This window comes from Haemaphysalis longicornis, unplaced genomic scaffold, assembly GCF_048455015.1.
Source record: "Haemaphysalis longicornis isolate Haplotype H1 unplaced genomic scaffold, Haemaphysalis longicornis Haplotype H1 scaffold_1, whole genome shotgun sequence".
NCBI classification, from domain to species: domain Eukaryota; kingdom Metazoa; phylum Arthropoda; class Arachnida; order Ixodida; family Ixodidae; genus Haemaphysalis; species Haemaphysalis longicornis.
Genome location: NW_027526203.1, coordinates 255,162,973 through 255,178,509, shown reverse-complemented (window position 1 = coordinate 255,178,509; position 15,537 = coordinate 255,162,973). Strand labels below are relative to the sequence as shown.

General features: G+C 46.2%; 1 protein-coding gene across 1 annotated transcript; it reads left to right on the top strand.

Moving 5' to 3' along the window:
* The first annotated feature begins 19 nt into the window (after positions 1 to 19).
* LOC144144503 (putative RNA-binding protein 18) lies at positions 20 to 15,166 on the top strand. Its single transcript, XM_077675983.1, has 6 exons — positions 20 to 168; positions 3,761 to 3,825; positions 4,026 to 4,117; positions 6,826 to 7,039; positions 8,774 to 8,844; positions 14,244 to 15,166. The coding sequence occupies exons 2-6, from the start codon at positions 3,823 to 3,825 to the stop codon at positions 14,422 to 14,424; spliced, it is 561 nt and encodes a 186-aa protein (XP_077532109.1). The 5' UTR covers positions 20 to 168; positions 3,761 to 3,822; the 3' UTR covers positions 14,425 to 15,166.
* The last annotated feature ends 371 nt before the right edge of the window (positions 15,167 to 15,537 follow it).

The following is a 15,537-nucleotide window of genomic DNA, read 5'->3' as shown; positions in this document are numbered from 1 at the left end:
TCAAACAGAACTTCTAGAAATCGTGCCATCACATCTTCGGAAAGCGAAACGTCTTCATCAAGACGTTCCTTTTTCTGTTCGAGTACCACGCTAGCTGCAAATCTTGCAAAAGAACGACACAAAAGAACTGCCGCTACTTCCGCTTATGTCAACTTGGGCATCTTCACCATAGAGAAATAAAAAATTAGAAGAGTGGACACACGGGCTTATCGCGGCCGAGTGGACTGATTCGTGCGCCGTCCGGCAGTCGGCGCAAGTTGTTAAAAACTATATATTTAAAATTAAGCTAACACACAATATTATACTTTTAAAATTTTGTTGCACATTAGACTTCACATTTTTATTTGTGTAATAAGTTGAATGGCTGTCAATGTAAATTTTTTTGGCTTCTTTGCGCCAAGCCTGGCCAAGCCGCAAGCGCAAGCCGCCATTTGGGTCTTTCGGCAGCGTTTGCACGTGCGTTTCTGCAGCCTCGTGCTAACCTCTGTTGTTGAGAAGGAAACGCCTAGCGCTTTATTTGCGACATCGGTTTTGCATCCTGAACGAAAGGTGAGACTTTCTTTTTTAAAGTGCTGGTGTGGCGTATCATATTTACGTTTCCTTGTACTGCAAACGCTGCGAGCACTGCGTAACCTCAGGGAATCAGGCATAGCTAGTGCTGCGTCTTTAAGATAAGCGCTTTGGAAACGCCCCGGAAAGGCGTAAGACACCATTTTTTAGCTGGACGTAATGGTATTTTAGGCTGGTTGTGCCGTTTTATCTAGCGCTGAGGGATGCCAGCGGTACGCGCCCGTCGTCGCACGTAGCGTTTACGTGCCGCCGCAAACGACGGCTGTGAGTTGCGGAAGTGGCCGGCCGGCCGGCGGTCCGTAGGCGAAGCAGGCGTTGTGCGCTGTCGCTGCACTGAATTACGTGAGCCGCAGGCTGCGTTGTATTATACTAGCTAGCCATTGCTAGCTTGGCCAACTGTTACTGCTATTATGGCCGTGATGCGCTGCAAAGCCGTCCGGGCTAACGTACACGGCGAAGTAGCCGTATCTACATTAATTTGGCTTATCTGGGCATAACCAGCAGCCGTACACTCATCGTAAGTTTTACACATGGGTGCATACCAAGCTGCCTGCGTACAAAGCGAACCCGCTCGCCGACGCCGATAACGCGCGCTCGTCGCTTCGCTTTGGCGCGGCAGGTACGGTAAAAACGCGTCTTTCGTCGGCAGATAACAGCTTTGCTCGAGGCGGGGTGAGCGCGCAGTGCATTGAAACCTTCAAATTTGGTCTTCGTTCTACATCGTATATCAATTCCGGTATCGCAGGCATTGCATACAACTGTTCCACACTTGCCGTTTCTTCAAGCGTTTGCTCTCTTTTTTCAGGTCATATTTTGGCTAGTTTCATTAAACACGTATTGCGCAGATTTCACCTATTCAGTCGGAACTGTGTGTTTCTTGTCATATCTTTTTAAGGCATGGCCTTTAGCGGTCAGTAGTACTCAGTACGACGCTCACTGCTGCTTGCCATGGTGCCCACACAGCGCCCAAATATACTTTCGCCGGGTGCCCGTTCTCGGGATGCGTTTCTTTCGCGAGCCCGTGGGGCAACAGGTTTGTTTAACGTTCAGCTCGCTCTCGCTCTTCGTCCTGATTTTACAAAAAAAGACAAAGGGATTCAGGCTATGTGAGCAGCGTTATCATTCTTGTTAACCCAAACAATAGGTGAATTGCATTGCATTGCAACCAGTGTTGCGAAATTACAAAGACCCATATTTTAAGTGTTGCTAATAGCTTGACCGCATGATTGCTGAATAGAATAAGAGAACTTGTGTTTTAAATAGGTGGCATGCACTGGAGGCAATACTTGAATACTAGTTGCAGTGAAATTTACAGACTATTCGCATATCATCTGTCATTGCAAGCAGTTTGTCTACTATATCACCTATCACCTGTGCAGGTCTACAGGTGCCCTCAAGACAGAGCCAACCAGCCAGCTGCATTCGTCATACCAAACATGGTTCAAGCACTTCATGGATCCTGCCCTCACAGGACTCACAAAAGTGGCCGTGCCAACTGTTCTCCCAGAGTTATTCAGTTGTATTGATGACTGCCTGCAATGCTTCTTGCTACCTTATTGATGCTTCTGATGGATGCCGCAACTGTATTCCATCTACTGAACCTTGCCAATAGCACCTAAAATCTAACGCAAGTCTCGGCACTCAATAAGGCGTGACCACTGAAAAGACTATCGTTGACTCAAGGAACAAACGGTTTTTTATCACTGGCATGCCTCATATCATTAAAACCACTAACAGCATATGCAGTATCCAAACTCCACTCGCAAGTTATTGTTGCTGCTAGTTGTAATATTGTGAAAACAGTACATTCACAAAAACCCTTTTACATTATGAAGACTGCCAGGGTAAGAGGTCATGCTAAATGTCGTTTGTCACCATACGTGCTGCCTGTTGTCGGACTGGCCTAGATGCAGAGAACCATGTTGGGACCTACGTTGTCAAATGCTTATGGGATTCTGTAATGTGCCACCATTGTCTCATACACGAGAAGCATATACTGCTTTCCTGTTTTTTATATTAGACTGTTCGTATTGACAGCGGAAGGCATAAATTTGTGTGCCTTAATCGAGCCTGGAACCTGTCGGTTGACTACGTGCACGTACCTAAAATATCCCCGCCTGGCCCTTTGCCTTTACTGGGAAGGCAACGCTTTCGGAAGGTAACCCGGCTTCTTGGGAAAATGCACCCTTGCAAGGAACCAATAGGAAGTTGATTTTTTTCCTCTTAACCTTTTGCGTGTGCATCTCCACATAAATGGGATTTCTGTTCAATTCCTGCTACTGATTTGGAGTTGCCCCGAGGCAATAGATCTCATTAGCGTTCATCAAATAAGCAAGGCCATCAAAGCCAAAGTTTTTCCCTTCTTTCACATCCTAACTGGAGAAATTGCCAGACTAAGAAAATTATCTGCGGAGATAGTGGTTGTAAACAGTTGCAAGTATCCGAGTGTCTAGATTATGTTATGGTTGATATTTTTGTATGACTGCAACAGCGCACAGAGTCTGAGGGTGTCGTAGATACAAGTAAACCTGTGGATGGCTGAGTTTCTGGGTTTTCTGCATTTTCAATTACCGTGGAGAAAAAATCCTTTGTGTGGTTGTGATACCTTTACTTGTGCATTTTTTTTCATTCCTGGAAACGTATTTTCCTGTCACTACTGTGTATTGTCTCTGTTGTGTATTACTCACTGTTTATTATTATATGTGTGTTGCAAAGAAGGATGACAATTTGAACTTGTTCCGTTTAGTGCCATGCAATAAATATTTCTTCATTTATGGTGCGTCTCTTTTATGTGTCTCGGCAACATTTGAACACGCGACATAATTCTTAACCAAGTGGGAGTGGTACTGTAAATTGCAATTTCACGTTTTCAGAAAAAGTTTTTTTTTTTTTTTTGTAAAAGCATACGGGCATTAAGCCTGAGAATGATATATTCAAATAAACACTAATTATTGCATGAAAGCGTCCGAATACTGTACCGATGCCCGTCGCCGTGAGCAGCGCTTTCCAGTCCTTCAAACTACCCGCCAAAATCGGTGTCCGCGAAACCGAAACCGAAAGTGAACGAAAGTATGGTTAGTAGTTTGGCTCTCCGTCCGCTCGGTGCGCTACACTACAGTACAGTCATTCGGCCGCAGGGCTCTATGGGAGTGTCCACTCTTACCAGTATTTCTTTCTCTATGTCTTCACCGTCTTCACTGTCTTCACGTCGTTGACTCAGTCAGCCCGACTTGCTGTTGCTTCCTCTGCTGAATGGTAATGTTTAATCACATTTGAACAAAAACTGGAGATTTGAGTCAGCGCATTATGTGCATAAATGCATGTTTTTGTGCCGCTTTTCTCGCTGTTATCATTTTTCTATACTTGTTGTCACAGCCTTTCTTGGCTGCATGTATGAAGTTGCCGTCAGTGTGTTAATCGGCTAATTTTGTAACGGCCTTTCCTTCTTCCCAAAGGACTCTAGAATACCTTTGCCCGTGGAGCCACTCACCCAAGAAGCAGAGGAGAAGCGTATATGGGTCGGGAATCTTGACACCCGGCTGACGGAGTGAGTTTTACTACATGTCACTTTCGATCCGTGTACTACATATTCTTGGCTAGCGTCGCTAAATAAGTGTGCGGAATAGCTCTTGCTATTGACGCTCACTGTTGGAGCCCGGTTGTAGCCGGGCTCTATTTCACTGTGATGCAAGCGACGAAAATATTTGTGTAGTACGTGCTTAATACGGGAGCATTCGGTGTGATGGTGCTCCGTATTACGCAAAAACAATCAAATTACTCGTTATTGCGTACGTGCGAAATTTTCTGAGGAGCCTCGTTAATGGCGACGTCTCGCATGGGTACATCTACTCGTGATCGAGATTCTCGCTATGCGCAAAAAACGGAGTTGTTTCGCCTGTCGGACAGTCCACTATGCTTCTTTTTTGCCTGTGGCTGTCCTTACGTCCACACTTTCATCTCGATTAATTCCAGCGTTAGGTATAAAGATATTGTGACAACCACAAGATTTCTGTCTAAACCTCTGTTGCACATCAGCGGAAGCGATGACGGCAACATGTACAACCAAATGCAAAACTATCGTGACCCTGCTATTGGATGCTACCATATATAGTGGCCACTGAGAAGCCAACAAGATCACAAAGTGAAAGCTCATTACAAATTGCCTAATATACGTAAGCCAATCCAACCCACTGGAGTCCTTACTAATCTAACCCCCCAACTTGTTCATTGCAAGGGCAGCATAACTTTATTGATGGCTGTTTAGAAGTAGGGACCATTCATAGGCCAACGAAAGCATATAGAATAAACACTGTCCTCACAAATTCGCGAGAAAAAAAAAACTAAACAATGCAAAGTTCAACCTGTAGCTCCTGTAGCGGGAGCATGACCGGTGGGGGAAGTATGGCGATAGCTCACTGCTGTTCCCTGCGGGCGTAGCCCTAGTGATGGTTGCAGTTCTGCCTTGATGCACCTTTGGTGAAGGCTGTAGTTCTGTGGCCAGAACACTCTTCTGGCGATACTTGGGGAACCTCTGCACAGGTGCACGTAGGAGGAAGAGAGAGAGCGTAAGCATTTACTTTGAAACCCATGTCCGGGTCCGCGTTCCGTGAGGTTGCAATCAAACGATCGTCCCCCTGATGGTGAGCAGGTGGTCGAAAAGGGTTGTCCACGACATGGTCGTCTCGCCCAGGTGGGCAACCCAGGCCTCCCAGGTGTGTGTGTGGTAAGGAAGAGGAGATGGCAGAACACATTGTTTTGTGGTGCGAGCAGCTGAATCCCCACCACCCTAGTGATACCACCATGGCGGAGGTTTCGGAGGTTCCGTGGTGTCATCCGTACTCCCACCATGGGGCACGGACGACACCACAGATGCGAGTGGAGTGCCAATGGGGTGGGTGACTACAGGTTTTCCCGCTCAGTTTAATCCAACCGCCATCTAAGAATTTAATCCAGTTGCCAGCCAATTTAATCCAGGTGCCAGCGAATTTAATCCGGGCACCAGCCAAATTAATCCATCTGTCAGAAAATTGTTTGGGGGTGTTTTGTGCGAAATTAGGTGCAGCTTTGCGGACTTTCTTGCGTGTGGTGCGGTCAAAATGTAATGTTTCTAGATCCATTATGTGCAAAATATGCGCACAGTTTAATGGACATTTGCTAACGCGCAGATCAAGAGAGCGGTCCTTTTTGATCAGCTGGTGCCGCGTGCTGTGAGCTGATCGTCTGCGAGAGCACCGTCGATAACTCACATCAGAAGCATCTTCTGCTCTTCGCGTAACAATGCCTTTAGAAGTTCTTTGATAAAAACACATTCTTAAATGCCCTTCGCATTCTGATTTTCAATAAATGAATGCTTTTCTGCCATGTTAAGTATTATTTCCAAATTATAATATCGTCTGCTCGTGTCGGAAATATCGCCTGCTCACGTAAAATACGCTGGCAAGTCTGCTGGCGTTAACACTATGCGAGCAGACGACACTTCTAACGATGTCACAGACAATCAGCACCCGGCAGCAGCAGATCAAATAAGACCGCTCTCTTGGTCTGTGTGTGTTAATAAATGTCCAGTAAGCTGTGCGCATAAGATATTTTGCACATAATGTATCAAGAAAAACCCCGTTTTCACCACACCACGCGCAACAAAGTCCGCAAAGCTGCGCGTAATTTCGCACAAAACGCCCCTGAACAACCTTCTGGCAGCTGGATTAATTTGGTTGGTGCCCGGATTAAATTGGTTGGCACTTGGATTAAATTCGCTGGCACCTGGATTGAATTAGATGGTGTTTGGATTAAATTAGATGGCACTTGGATTAAATTGGCTGGCACCTAGATTAAATTGTATGGCGATTGGATTAAATTGAGAGGGAAAACCTGTAGTAATGAGGCGCTAAATCCAGTCGGCACTATGAAGCGTCGACCAGAGGAATGGCAAAGACGCACTCGTTAGAGTGAGGAACAGCGATGACGAACAAAACACTTGAGGCTAGGAGTCCAGGGTGATTAAATACCCCCAGGAGTGTCCCCCTGCTACAAAGGGGCAGCCACCAAGCCATCATCACCATCATCATTGGTGGAGATGGGGCGGGGTGAGCGATGTTGCGGTGTGTGGGCTCTGAGGCAGGTCCAGTAAGTATAGGTGAGTGTGGGTATGGAGCCGCATTCTTGGCAGGGCGGTCTGTTTAGAGTGTTCTGTAATTGGTGTAGAACGTAGTGCTGACACTGCACTATTCTTTTCTTTTTCTTTCACATTTTCTCCAGGTTTCAACTTATAAAGATTTTGAAAAAGTATGGCAATGTTAAAAAATTTGACTTCCTGTTTCACAAGGCTGGCCCCTTGAAGGGTTTCCCCAGGGGCTATTGCTTTGTCACCTACGAAACCAAGCAACAAGCCGAATATGCTCTGGACTGCCTGCATGGCAAGCTACTGTTCTCGAAGACGCTTGCGGCAAAGTGGGCCAACAACGTGCCGACTGTAAGTATGCAAGTTAGAGGAGCAGATGTGGACTTGTTAAGAAGCAATATGAAGAGTTATTTTCAAGCTGAGTTATCTCCTTACTGCAGGAAATTGACGTGTATTTTAAATGTCTAGGAAGGTGTTCTTTTTTCTTTCCCCCTACAATAATGCCTTATTGTGTATTGCAGTAGGTTAAGATGTGCTGTCCAGTCAACTGTTAAGTAACTAAAAATTGCAAAATCAAGGCAGAAAAAGCAAACTGTATATGCCGACTTTTGTCAGTGTGCCAAATGTTCCTTTCTGACTTGTCTAAAACGCAAGTGTGCATTGTCAGTTTGAAAAGTAGAATTGAAAATCTCAGCAGGGCATTCTTGTGTTGTTACACCATGACCAGAAAAGTGCTGTCATTGAGGTTTGCGTTAAAGGAAAGCGACCTTAAACATGTAATGTTGAAGTACTTGCCTGCCATTTGTTGTTAAGGCATGTGCAGTCAAGGGCTGTGCTGGTTGGGCAGCCTTGGAACTTGTTGGCTTCTGTGATGAACTACGATACCGGAGAGGCAAAACGAGGAGGCAGCTTTTTTTTTCTTCTTCTTCTTCTTCTTTTCCACTTTGTAATTCTTGTTCGTGCCGGTCATTTTGTTTTACCTTTTCTTTCGCTCGCCTCTGCGAAACCCCACAAAGCGACCTACAATGTGGACGGCATTGTTTTAAAGCGTTGTGGGCCCCAGCTTTAAAATATTTTTTAAGCACGAGTCTAGGGAAATGTGGCACGTTGTAGTTGAGAATGGACAAGTAGGCATCATGGTTGTGTTTCTTGAAAAAGAGATTGGCTGCAACAGAGGGTTGACGAAAAAAAATCGGAATATTCCTCTTTTGAATTAATTGGCAACAATATTAATGGGATACGATGACGGGGGGCGCGTGTGTTCTTTCACACTGTCTCCCTTCACCTAATCCTACTCCTCAATCGGCTAGGCCACTCATTAGCAGAAGTAGCGGGAACGATAGATAGCCCTTTGCCTCATGAGGAGAGGTATCATTTTCTCGTTCTGCTGGAGAGACAACTTCATATTGCCCTAGTCCATGGCTTAGTCCCACGAGGAAAACTTCTCATTCTGCTCAATGCCATTCTTAGGAGCGGAGTGGTGCATCACAGTGCACGTTTGCTTGGAGTAGGGCACACCTCGTATTCTACAATAAATATTTTAGATTAAGGGTGCTTTTACGTGTAATACTGACCACGGCTTATAAGAACGTGGACAAGAAAAAGCAGGAATGACAGCAGGGGTGCTGAGTTCTATGGGAGACAAACTCATAATCACGTAAATGTGCGTTACATCTGGCCTGTGCTGTAACCTGTGCATTATAAATAAACCAGGCATTTTCTTTATGATGTCCTCACTTGTGCTGATCAGCATGAATGCCTTCCAACTCACCGTGTTTGCTGTAGTTAATGGCTGAGCTCCCCTTTTGTACTATGTCAAACTTCACGAGAGGTTCTGCTTGTCATTTGGCAGAGCTTACGTAAATTTAGGTGGGATTGACAGAAGAGTGTATTGGCTGGAGATACAGCCACTGTTGCCAGGTCTCTGGCGTAAACTAGATCTTCATCTACCCAAAGGTGGCGCTGCCTGTGTAGCAGAGGAGGCCTGCAGAAGTGTTTGCACACCTGTGCAGTGTGCAAAAGGGGCGTAGTTTATTTTTGCTGGAGTTAATGTGTGTTTCCTGGCCACTTTCACTCAATTAACAGGAGGACCTAACGACTAAAAGGCATGGCTCAAGTCTTGGTGTAGTGAAGAAGGAGCAAAAGACAGTTGTCAAGTAAGTTAAAAAAGTTTCTTTCTTGGTGTTGGGTTATTTGATTGCTCACTGAAATTTGTATATGCCATTGTATGTTTAGCGCATTTGTTGAGAATAATGTTGAGGATAGTGACTATAATGTTTTCGTCAATAAAATTGTCTTCACACTGATGACCCTTAGCTTCATTCTGTTGTGCTTGTAGAAGTAGCCAATTGTTGGCTCATGACATAAAAGGTAGCCTGTGTAAGGACCAACACACAGGTCATGTGCTGGTTTAACGGCAGTAACGGTGGAACTTGTGAGTGAAGCTGACAGGTTTTTTTTTTGTAAGTCACAAATTGTTGTTGGATGGTAAAGCTAGATGTACTTTGCACGAGTGCATTTTCAGACAATACTGGAAGGCACAGGCATGAGGTATTCATAAAGTTATATGCCTTGGAAACATTTGATTTATAGAGAGGACCCAGTGGTCACATTATGCTTAAAGGAGCCATGAAGACAAAATACAAGTTGGGTTTATTAGAAAGACTGCGTAGTCCCAATAACAATGATACCAATATCATCGCAATCTTCGAACAAATAACGCAGATATTAAAGAAAACGTGTGAAGCAGTCGCGACCCTTTAGCCAATTTCCCGCAACTTTTCTATGACGTCACGGAACCTTGTTTGTGCGATTGGCAGCCGCCTAACTGACCTGTCGCGACGACACATGACTGGACGTCTGTAATGGGGCCTCTGGTTCCATTTGACCGCATCACTAGAATGCTAACGTGCAGTTAACGCACTGAAAATTATGTTTTATTGTTGACCCGTATGACGTCATTCTTGCTCATAACACGTCACTGTGGCGCAAAATTTGAAAGTTTTTAAATACTTCTTGCTTTTTTTTTCGTTAAAAAAACATCTTTTGGGGCTGTAATGGAGCTGAGTGAGATACTGAATCCTAGTTCTTTCAAATTACACGAAGTTGTGTTTTCTCTTCATGGCTCCTTTAATTAACTTATAAACTCTGGGCAATTCAACTGCTTTCTCTCACAAACTAGTTGCTTTGCTGAATGAATTAGAGTGCTATCCCTCTGCTAAAGGTGGAAACGCTAAAATTCATCCAAAACCATGCCACCCGCTTCATCATATCCCAGTATTCTTGCAGTGTCAGTGTTACTTCACTCAAGTGGCCCTCCGCAGTGGCTCAGTGGCTAAGGTGTTGTGCTGCTGAGCCCAAGGACATGAGTTCAATTCACGGCCACGTGCCGCCGCTTTTCGGACGGAGGTGAAAAGCAAAAAGTGCGCGTGTGTGCGCAATTTCGGCACATGTTAAAGATCCTCAGGTGGTCGAAATTAATCTGTAGCCCTCCACTAGGGCGTGCCTCATAGTCTGTGTAGCATTGGCGCATTAAACATTGCAATCAATCAATCAAATCAGTCAACTTCATTCAAGCGTTCTCTGAGCCTTTGTGTTTCTAGCCTTGCGTCTCACCCAATAATTTGCTACCTGTGCCTTCTGCACACATTCTTTTGCCACCCTGGTCACGGAATGCTTTACTAACCACACCCGCTTGAACATCCTCATGCCTGAATCACAGTCACCCAGTTGCATGTATCAACGGCCGGACGTCGTCACAAGATAGCTCCCCCCCCCCCCCCCCCTTTTTTTTTGTTCCACATGAATAAGCCTTTGAAACACATTACTATTACATAAAATAGTATCATATTATCATGTGCTGAGTGGGTGGGAAGCTATCTGCAAAAAAGTAAATACTATCAATTCCCACCTAATCTCATTCACTTTGTCAGTGACTATACCAACATTCAAAGTGTTTCACCTATTTCATAGCTCTGTTTTTTTTTTTTTTTTTTTTACACACACTTTACTTTGATATGCGCTTTGTTCTTGTTTTTGTTTGTATCCCGTTCCTCGTGGTTAAGTTTTGCTTGTTTATTGTTGCTTATTTGCAAAAGGCAACTCGATAAAAAAACCCTTATGTAATGCTCTCGGTCCATTAAAGGGGCCCTGAAAGGTGTTTTGAGCACACTAAATGAACATGCTCACTTTGGATCTGCCCCTGTTAGCAAGTACAGAATGATCCTGTACAGCCGTGCACCCTGATTGCTATTGTACATTTGACATGTTGATAGCGGTGTGTAGTGTGCAGTTGCTGAAACCTATGCAAAGTGCATGTAGCTGCATCTAACCGCATTTGACTGCAACCTAGGGACTACACGTGGGCCATAATGTCAGTGGTTTGCCTCGCCACTGTGTCCATTCCTGCTGTAGCTGGTGAGAGCGCTGGTTTACTGATGGTGGAAGCTTGCGCCTACAACATTTTGTTGCCATGCGACTACAGTTGAACCTCGATTTAACGAAGTCACTCGGACCCGTGAATTATTTCGTTAAATCGGGAACTTCGCAACATCGAGAGAACGACAAACTTCGTTCGATAGAACGACAAATTTATTGCCAGGTGAAAAAGCTGGTGAATTTCGTCGGCTCGCTTCGTGAACAGCGGGGGCACACACTTCTTGTAGCTGGCCAGTGAAATGAAAGCGTCCTCGGCACCCTCGTGTGCCTGAGCAAGCCGCGTCCCAAGGTCGACGGGGTCCATCACCTGGCTTAGTGTGGTACGGGAGCTTCGACAGTGTCCAGATCGATTGCATCTTCAGACTCCTTTTGTGCGCCAGAAACAAGCTGCACTATCTCCTCGTCATCGAGAACTTCTATTGTGTCAGTGTCCGCGTCTGCGTTGGCGTTCACGAAGTCGTCAAAGTTCTGATCTGAGGCCACCTCGCCACGCTGACTAAGCTCTTCCCAACTGGGCGATGCCTTTTCCTGCTCATGTTGTGGGCTTGTGGAGGCCGACGCAGCCTCGGAAGTAGAGAGAGAGAGAGAGAGAGACAAACATTTATTTTAGTAATGAGCAGGAGGATGTTCTTAGGGCCTCCACCCAGTGAGAGGCATCCTTATTCCAAGATGCCTTGGAGCTGGCTGGCTGTCCGGGCCCGTTCCACCAGTCGGCGCTGGTTCGAGAGCTCGGAGCTGGTCAGCTGCTCCACCCACTGCTCATATGTAGGATTGGTATTTAGGGTTAGAGTGGGAGTCCGTTGGCACTCCCATACCATGTGGTATAGGGTGCCAGCAACAGGGCAAAAGTTACAGGTGGCAGGGTATTGGGTGGGGTACATAGCGTTCAGTAGGGTGTTATGGGGATATGAATTGGTTTGTAGGCGCCGGAAAGTGGTTTCTTCGTCGCGTGTTAATTGTGCATGAGGTGGCGGGAAGCGACGGCGGTCGTTTTTGTAGTGGGATAAGATTTCGGTGTATGTATGGATTGGTGCTGGCTTTGAGGCGCTTCGGTCGTTGTTTTCTCCCTCTGAGGTAACGGCCCGGTGTGTATGAGCACGGGCAGCGGCGTGTGCCGCCTCGTTCCCTTCGAGGGACTGGTGGCCGGGTGAAGTGTGGAAGCTCTTTTGGAAGTGTGGAGGCAGTGTGCTACCACTCCTACGCTGACAGCACACTGTCTGACATTCTAGATGCCATAAACGTGGAAAAAACGTCTTTTCTATGCATATTTTTCCCGGATTGCTTGTTAAATCGGGTTTGGCAGAGAAGTTTGTTTCGTTATTTCGAGTTCGTAAAAGCATTAAGCCTATGGGCAACTGCGGGGGGAATCCGAATTTGTTTGTTAAATCGGGAAATTCATAAAATCGGGTTTCGTAAAATCTGGTTGCAACTGTATTTGGTGGAGAGCAGTGAGCCTGACAGGAGGGATGCAAACAAGTAATCTGGCGAATAAACATCTTACACACAGAGCATGAGGTAGAGCACTGCCCGGGCGTGGCCCGAACCTTCTTTATATGTATTTATATGTAGCTCAAGCCCGACCCGGGCCTGTAACACTTAGCCTGGGCCTCGCACAGGCTTGCTCATTTCTTTCTAAGCCTAGGGAGGGCCAACATTTGTGTGAACGGGCCCTGGCTTAGACGCTGAATGAAATTTGTTTATTATATCTAATTGAGTGCACTTCGTAGTGGGCAATCAGACGGAGCATCAAGTGTGACAACACTGATGGATTGAAATAGGAAAATTTGGGGTTAAGCAGTTCGGGTACTGCAGTTCCCACTGTCTTCATTTCACGTCACATAAGCGTAATAATAGTTCGTATTCTTACGTCAGAGCCACCATCACCTTTGTTGACCAGATTCTTTGAGACATCACACTGTTGTCTCGATGGGAGCACAAGTTGGTATGCTGAATTTTTGACGCCGCATTTTAGTGGACGAGAACTGTATGTGCACTGAAATGTTTTACCTGCAATATTTGCTCAGCGGGGCTGTTTCTCTAGCACGGGAGTTCGATTCCCGGCCACGGCAGCCACATTTCAATGTCTGTGACATGTAAAATACACCTGGACATACACATTGGTGCAGCGCTCCAGGTCGTCTGCATTCATTCGTTCTCATTTGCGGCATTCCTCGTGATGGTATCTTTGGTATGTTATACCCCAAAATATAAAATCTTGATGCAGTACATTAAATTTGATTAAAATAAGAGTACAGTGACCATCAGAACTAGCCAAAAACATTTTTAAGATGGTGCATACAACTAACATCAAGAAGAACTTAGAAGTATAGGCTCAGAAAATTCTTTTTAATGCTCTTTTGGACACTTCACGTCAGGTATATTAACGGTCTAGTCCCATGGCTTCAAGCCCGATCCCGGCCTAGGCCCAACGATAAACGCTTTGGGCCGGGCCCAGGCTTTTGGGCCAGCCCGGGCCCGTGCAGTGCTCTAGCATAAAGTATGGGGAAGAGCGAGGGTGTACAAAGAATGCGGAACAAGTGAGCCATTCCGTCATAAAGCAAGAAAAGGAGGAAGCAACCCTTTTGGGCCAGCCCGGGCCCGTGCAGTGCTCTAGCATGAAGTATGGGGAAGAGCGAGGGTGTACAAAGAATGCGGAACGAGTGAGCCATTCCGCCATAAAGCAAGAAAAGGAGGAAGCAACCCTAGATGAGTGTTTGATACCTGTTGACTTGTTTCTGTGATTTGCCGTACTGCATGGCTGCCTTGTCCTTATGAAGCAGCGGACGCTTTTTGACAGCGGTACAGTGGACACAATGTGTGGACTGGGTGCAGATTTGTACTGTGCTGCTGTGCTCTCGTGACAACCACATCATTTTTTGTTGCCACATTTGTGCGTGCACAGCGCTGCTTCTACTGCCTGAACTAGCACGACACTGCTTCAATGTTCTAGTGCATGTTGAGGGAAGGGTCTAATTATTTGGCAGGCCCCATCTGCCTCCCACCTCGCAGTGACGCATCCCGATGGGGAGGACTTGGTTATCTCGCACTACAAAGCCTACACTGGCCCAGCTGGCCAGTGCGTGTTGAGTGACGTTTGCCCGTTCCTCCCCCCTTCTAGTGTGAATAGCCAGATCCATGCCATTGAAGCCAAGCTGCGGGCCATGGAGAGGGACAAGGAGAGGGACCTGGGCCACTGCCTGCTCGCCACCCCACCCGCCCTGCCCCAGAGCGCGGCAGCACACCAGGCACCACCGCCACCACGCCGGCCCAGCAGGCAGCCGCAGAGGAGGCCCAGATGACACCGCCCTGCTGCTGGGCCGCTGGTGGGGTAGCGCCCCCACACTTCTCCGTGATCGACCTTTCTCACTTCACACGCCACTGCTGTCTCGTCCCCATCATCAAGATTTCCTGTACATAGGCTCCCTCCCCTTCCCCTTAGTTTCTGTGGATTCTGCATTGAGGTTGCACCCCTGGGAGAAGTTGCATTTCAGTTCTTGTACCAGGTTGTGCTTTGGCGGCCCATAGCGCCGAAATTACATGTTGAGAGGGAAGAGGCTAGAAACAACTGTGCAAGGTCACTCAAAGCGAAGGCTGTTGTGTGTAGCTCTTTTCGGGGACCAGAGTTGCGTGTCTGTCAGCCAGCGTAAACGTGAAATATTTCCCAATGGCAAGGCTGTTCTAAAGTGGTTTCTAAAAGTGTTGAGCTCCAGCTTAGGAGTACTGTTCTAGGAAAAGAAAAAAGTCCCACCACGTGAGTTCACTTATTGTAAGCAGGGGTATGCAATATTCGGAATATTTCGTGTATAGTATTTGCCATTAAATTTTATTTGCGACACATTTTTGCATAAATGTGACTATTTCAGTTCTTCAAATATTGAAAATAAGTGAAATGAACCTAAAGTTGGCTTTGTTGCATCACAACGAAGTGATGCGATGAAGCCAAGTGCACAAAAATGTGTTGCACAGATACTATGTTAAATTCCGTATGTAATGGTTGCACCGCTAACTTTGAGAAATAAAACCATTTAAAGAAATCATCTATTTATTGACCGTGCATAAGCTGTGCCAATGGTTTTGAGGCTGGAGGCACCCTCTACATGAGGTGTGGAAAGAGGATAAGGAAGAATGAGTACCGTATTTACGTAATTCTAAGTCGACGTGCTTGATTGTAAGTTGACCCCGCCCCCCCTCTCCAATCGTAAGGACAAAAAAAAGAAAAGCTCAGACGTACCGGTAAACTCGGTTGCAGTTCCAAATCGAAAATTTATTGCCTAGTGGTTACACTACTAGTCCCCACTTGTGTCGTCCTCGCTAGTTGTGCTGTTGTCATTGCTGCTGTGGTCCCACGGCACATCGTCGTCGAGCGAAATCTTGCACTTTTCAAACGACTGCACCACAACATCGCTTGGAAC

Coding starts and splice junctions, on each gene's coding strand:
- LOC144144503 (XM_077675983.1), top strand. Junction 4,118..6,825: donor CTTGACACCCGGCTGACGGA/GTGAGTTTTACT, acceptor CATTTTCTCCAG/GTTTCAACTTATAAAGATTT. Junction 7,040..8,773: donor GGGCCAACAACGTGCCGACT/GTAAGTATGCAA, acceptor CTCAATTAACAG/GAGGACCTAACGACTAAAAG.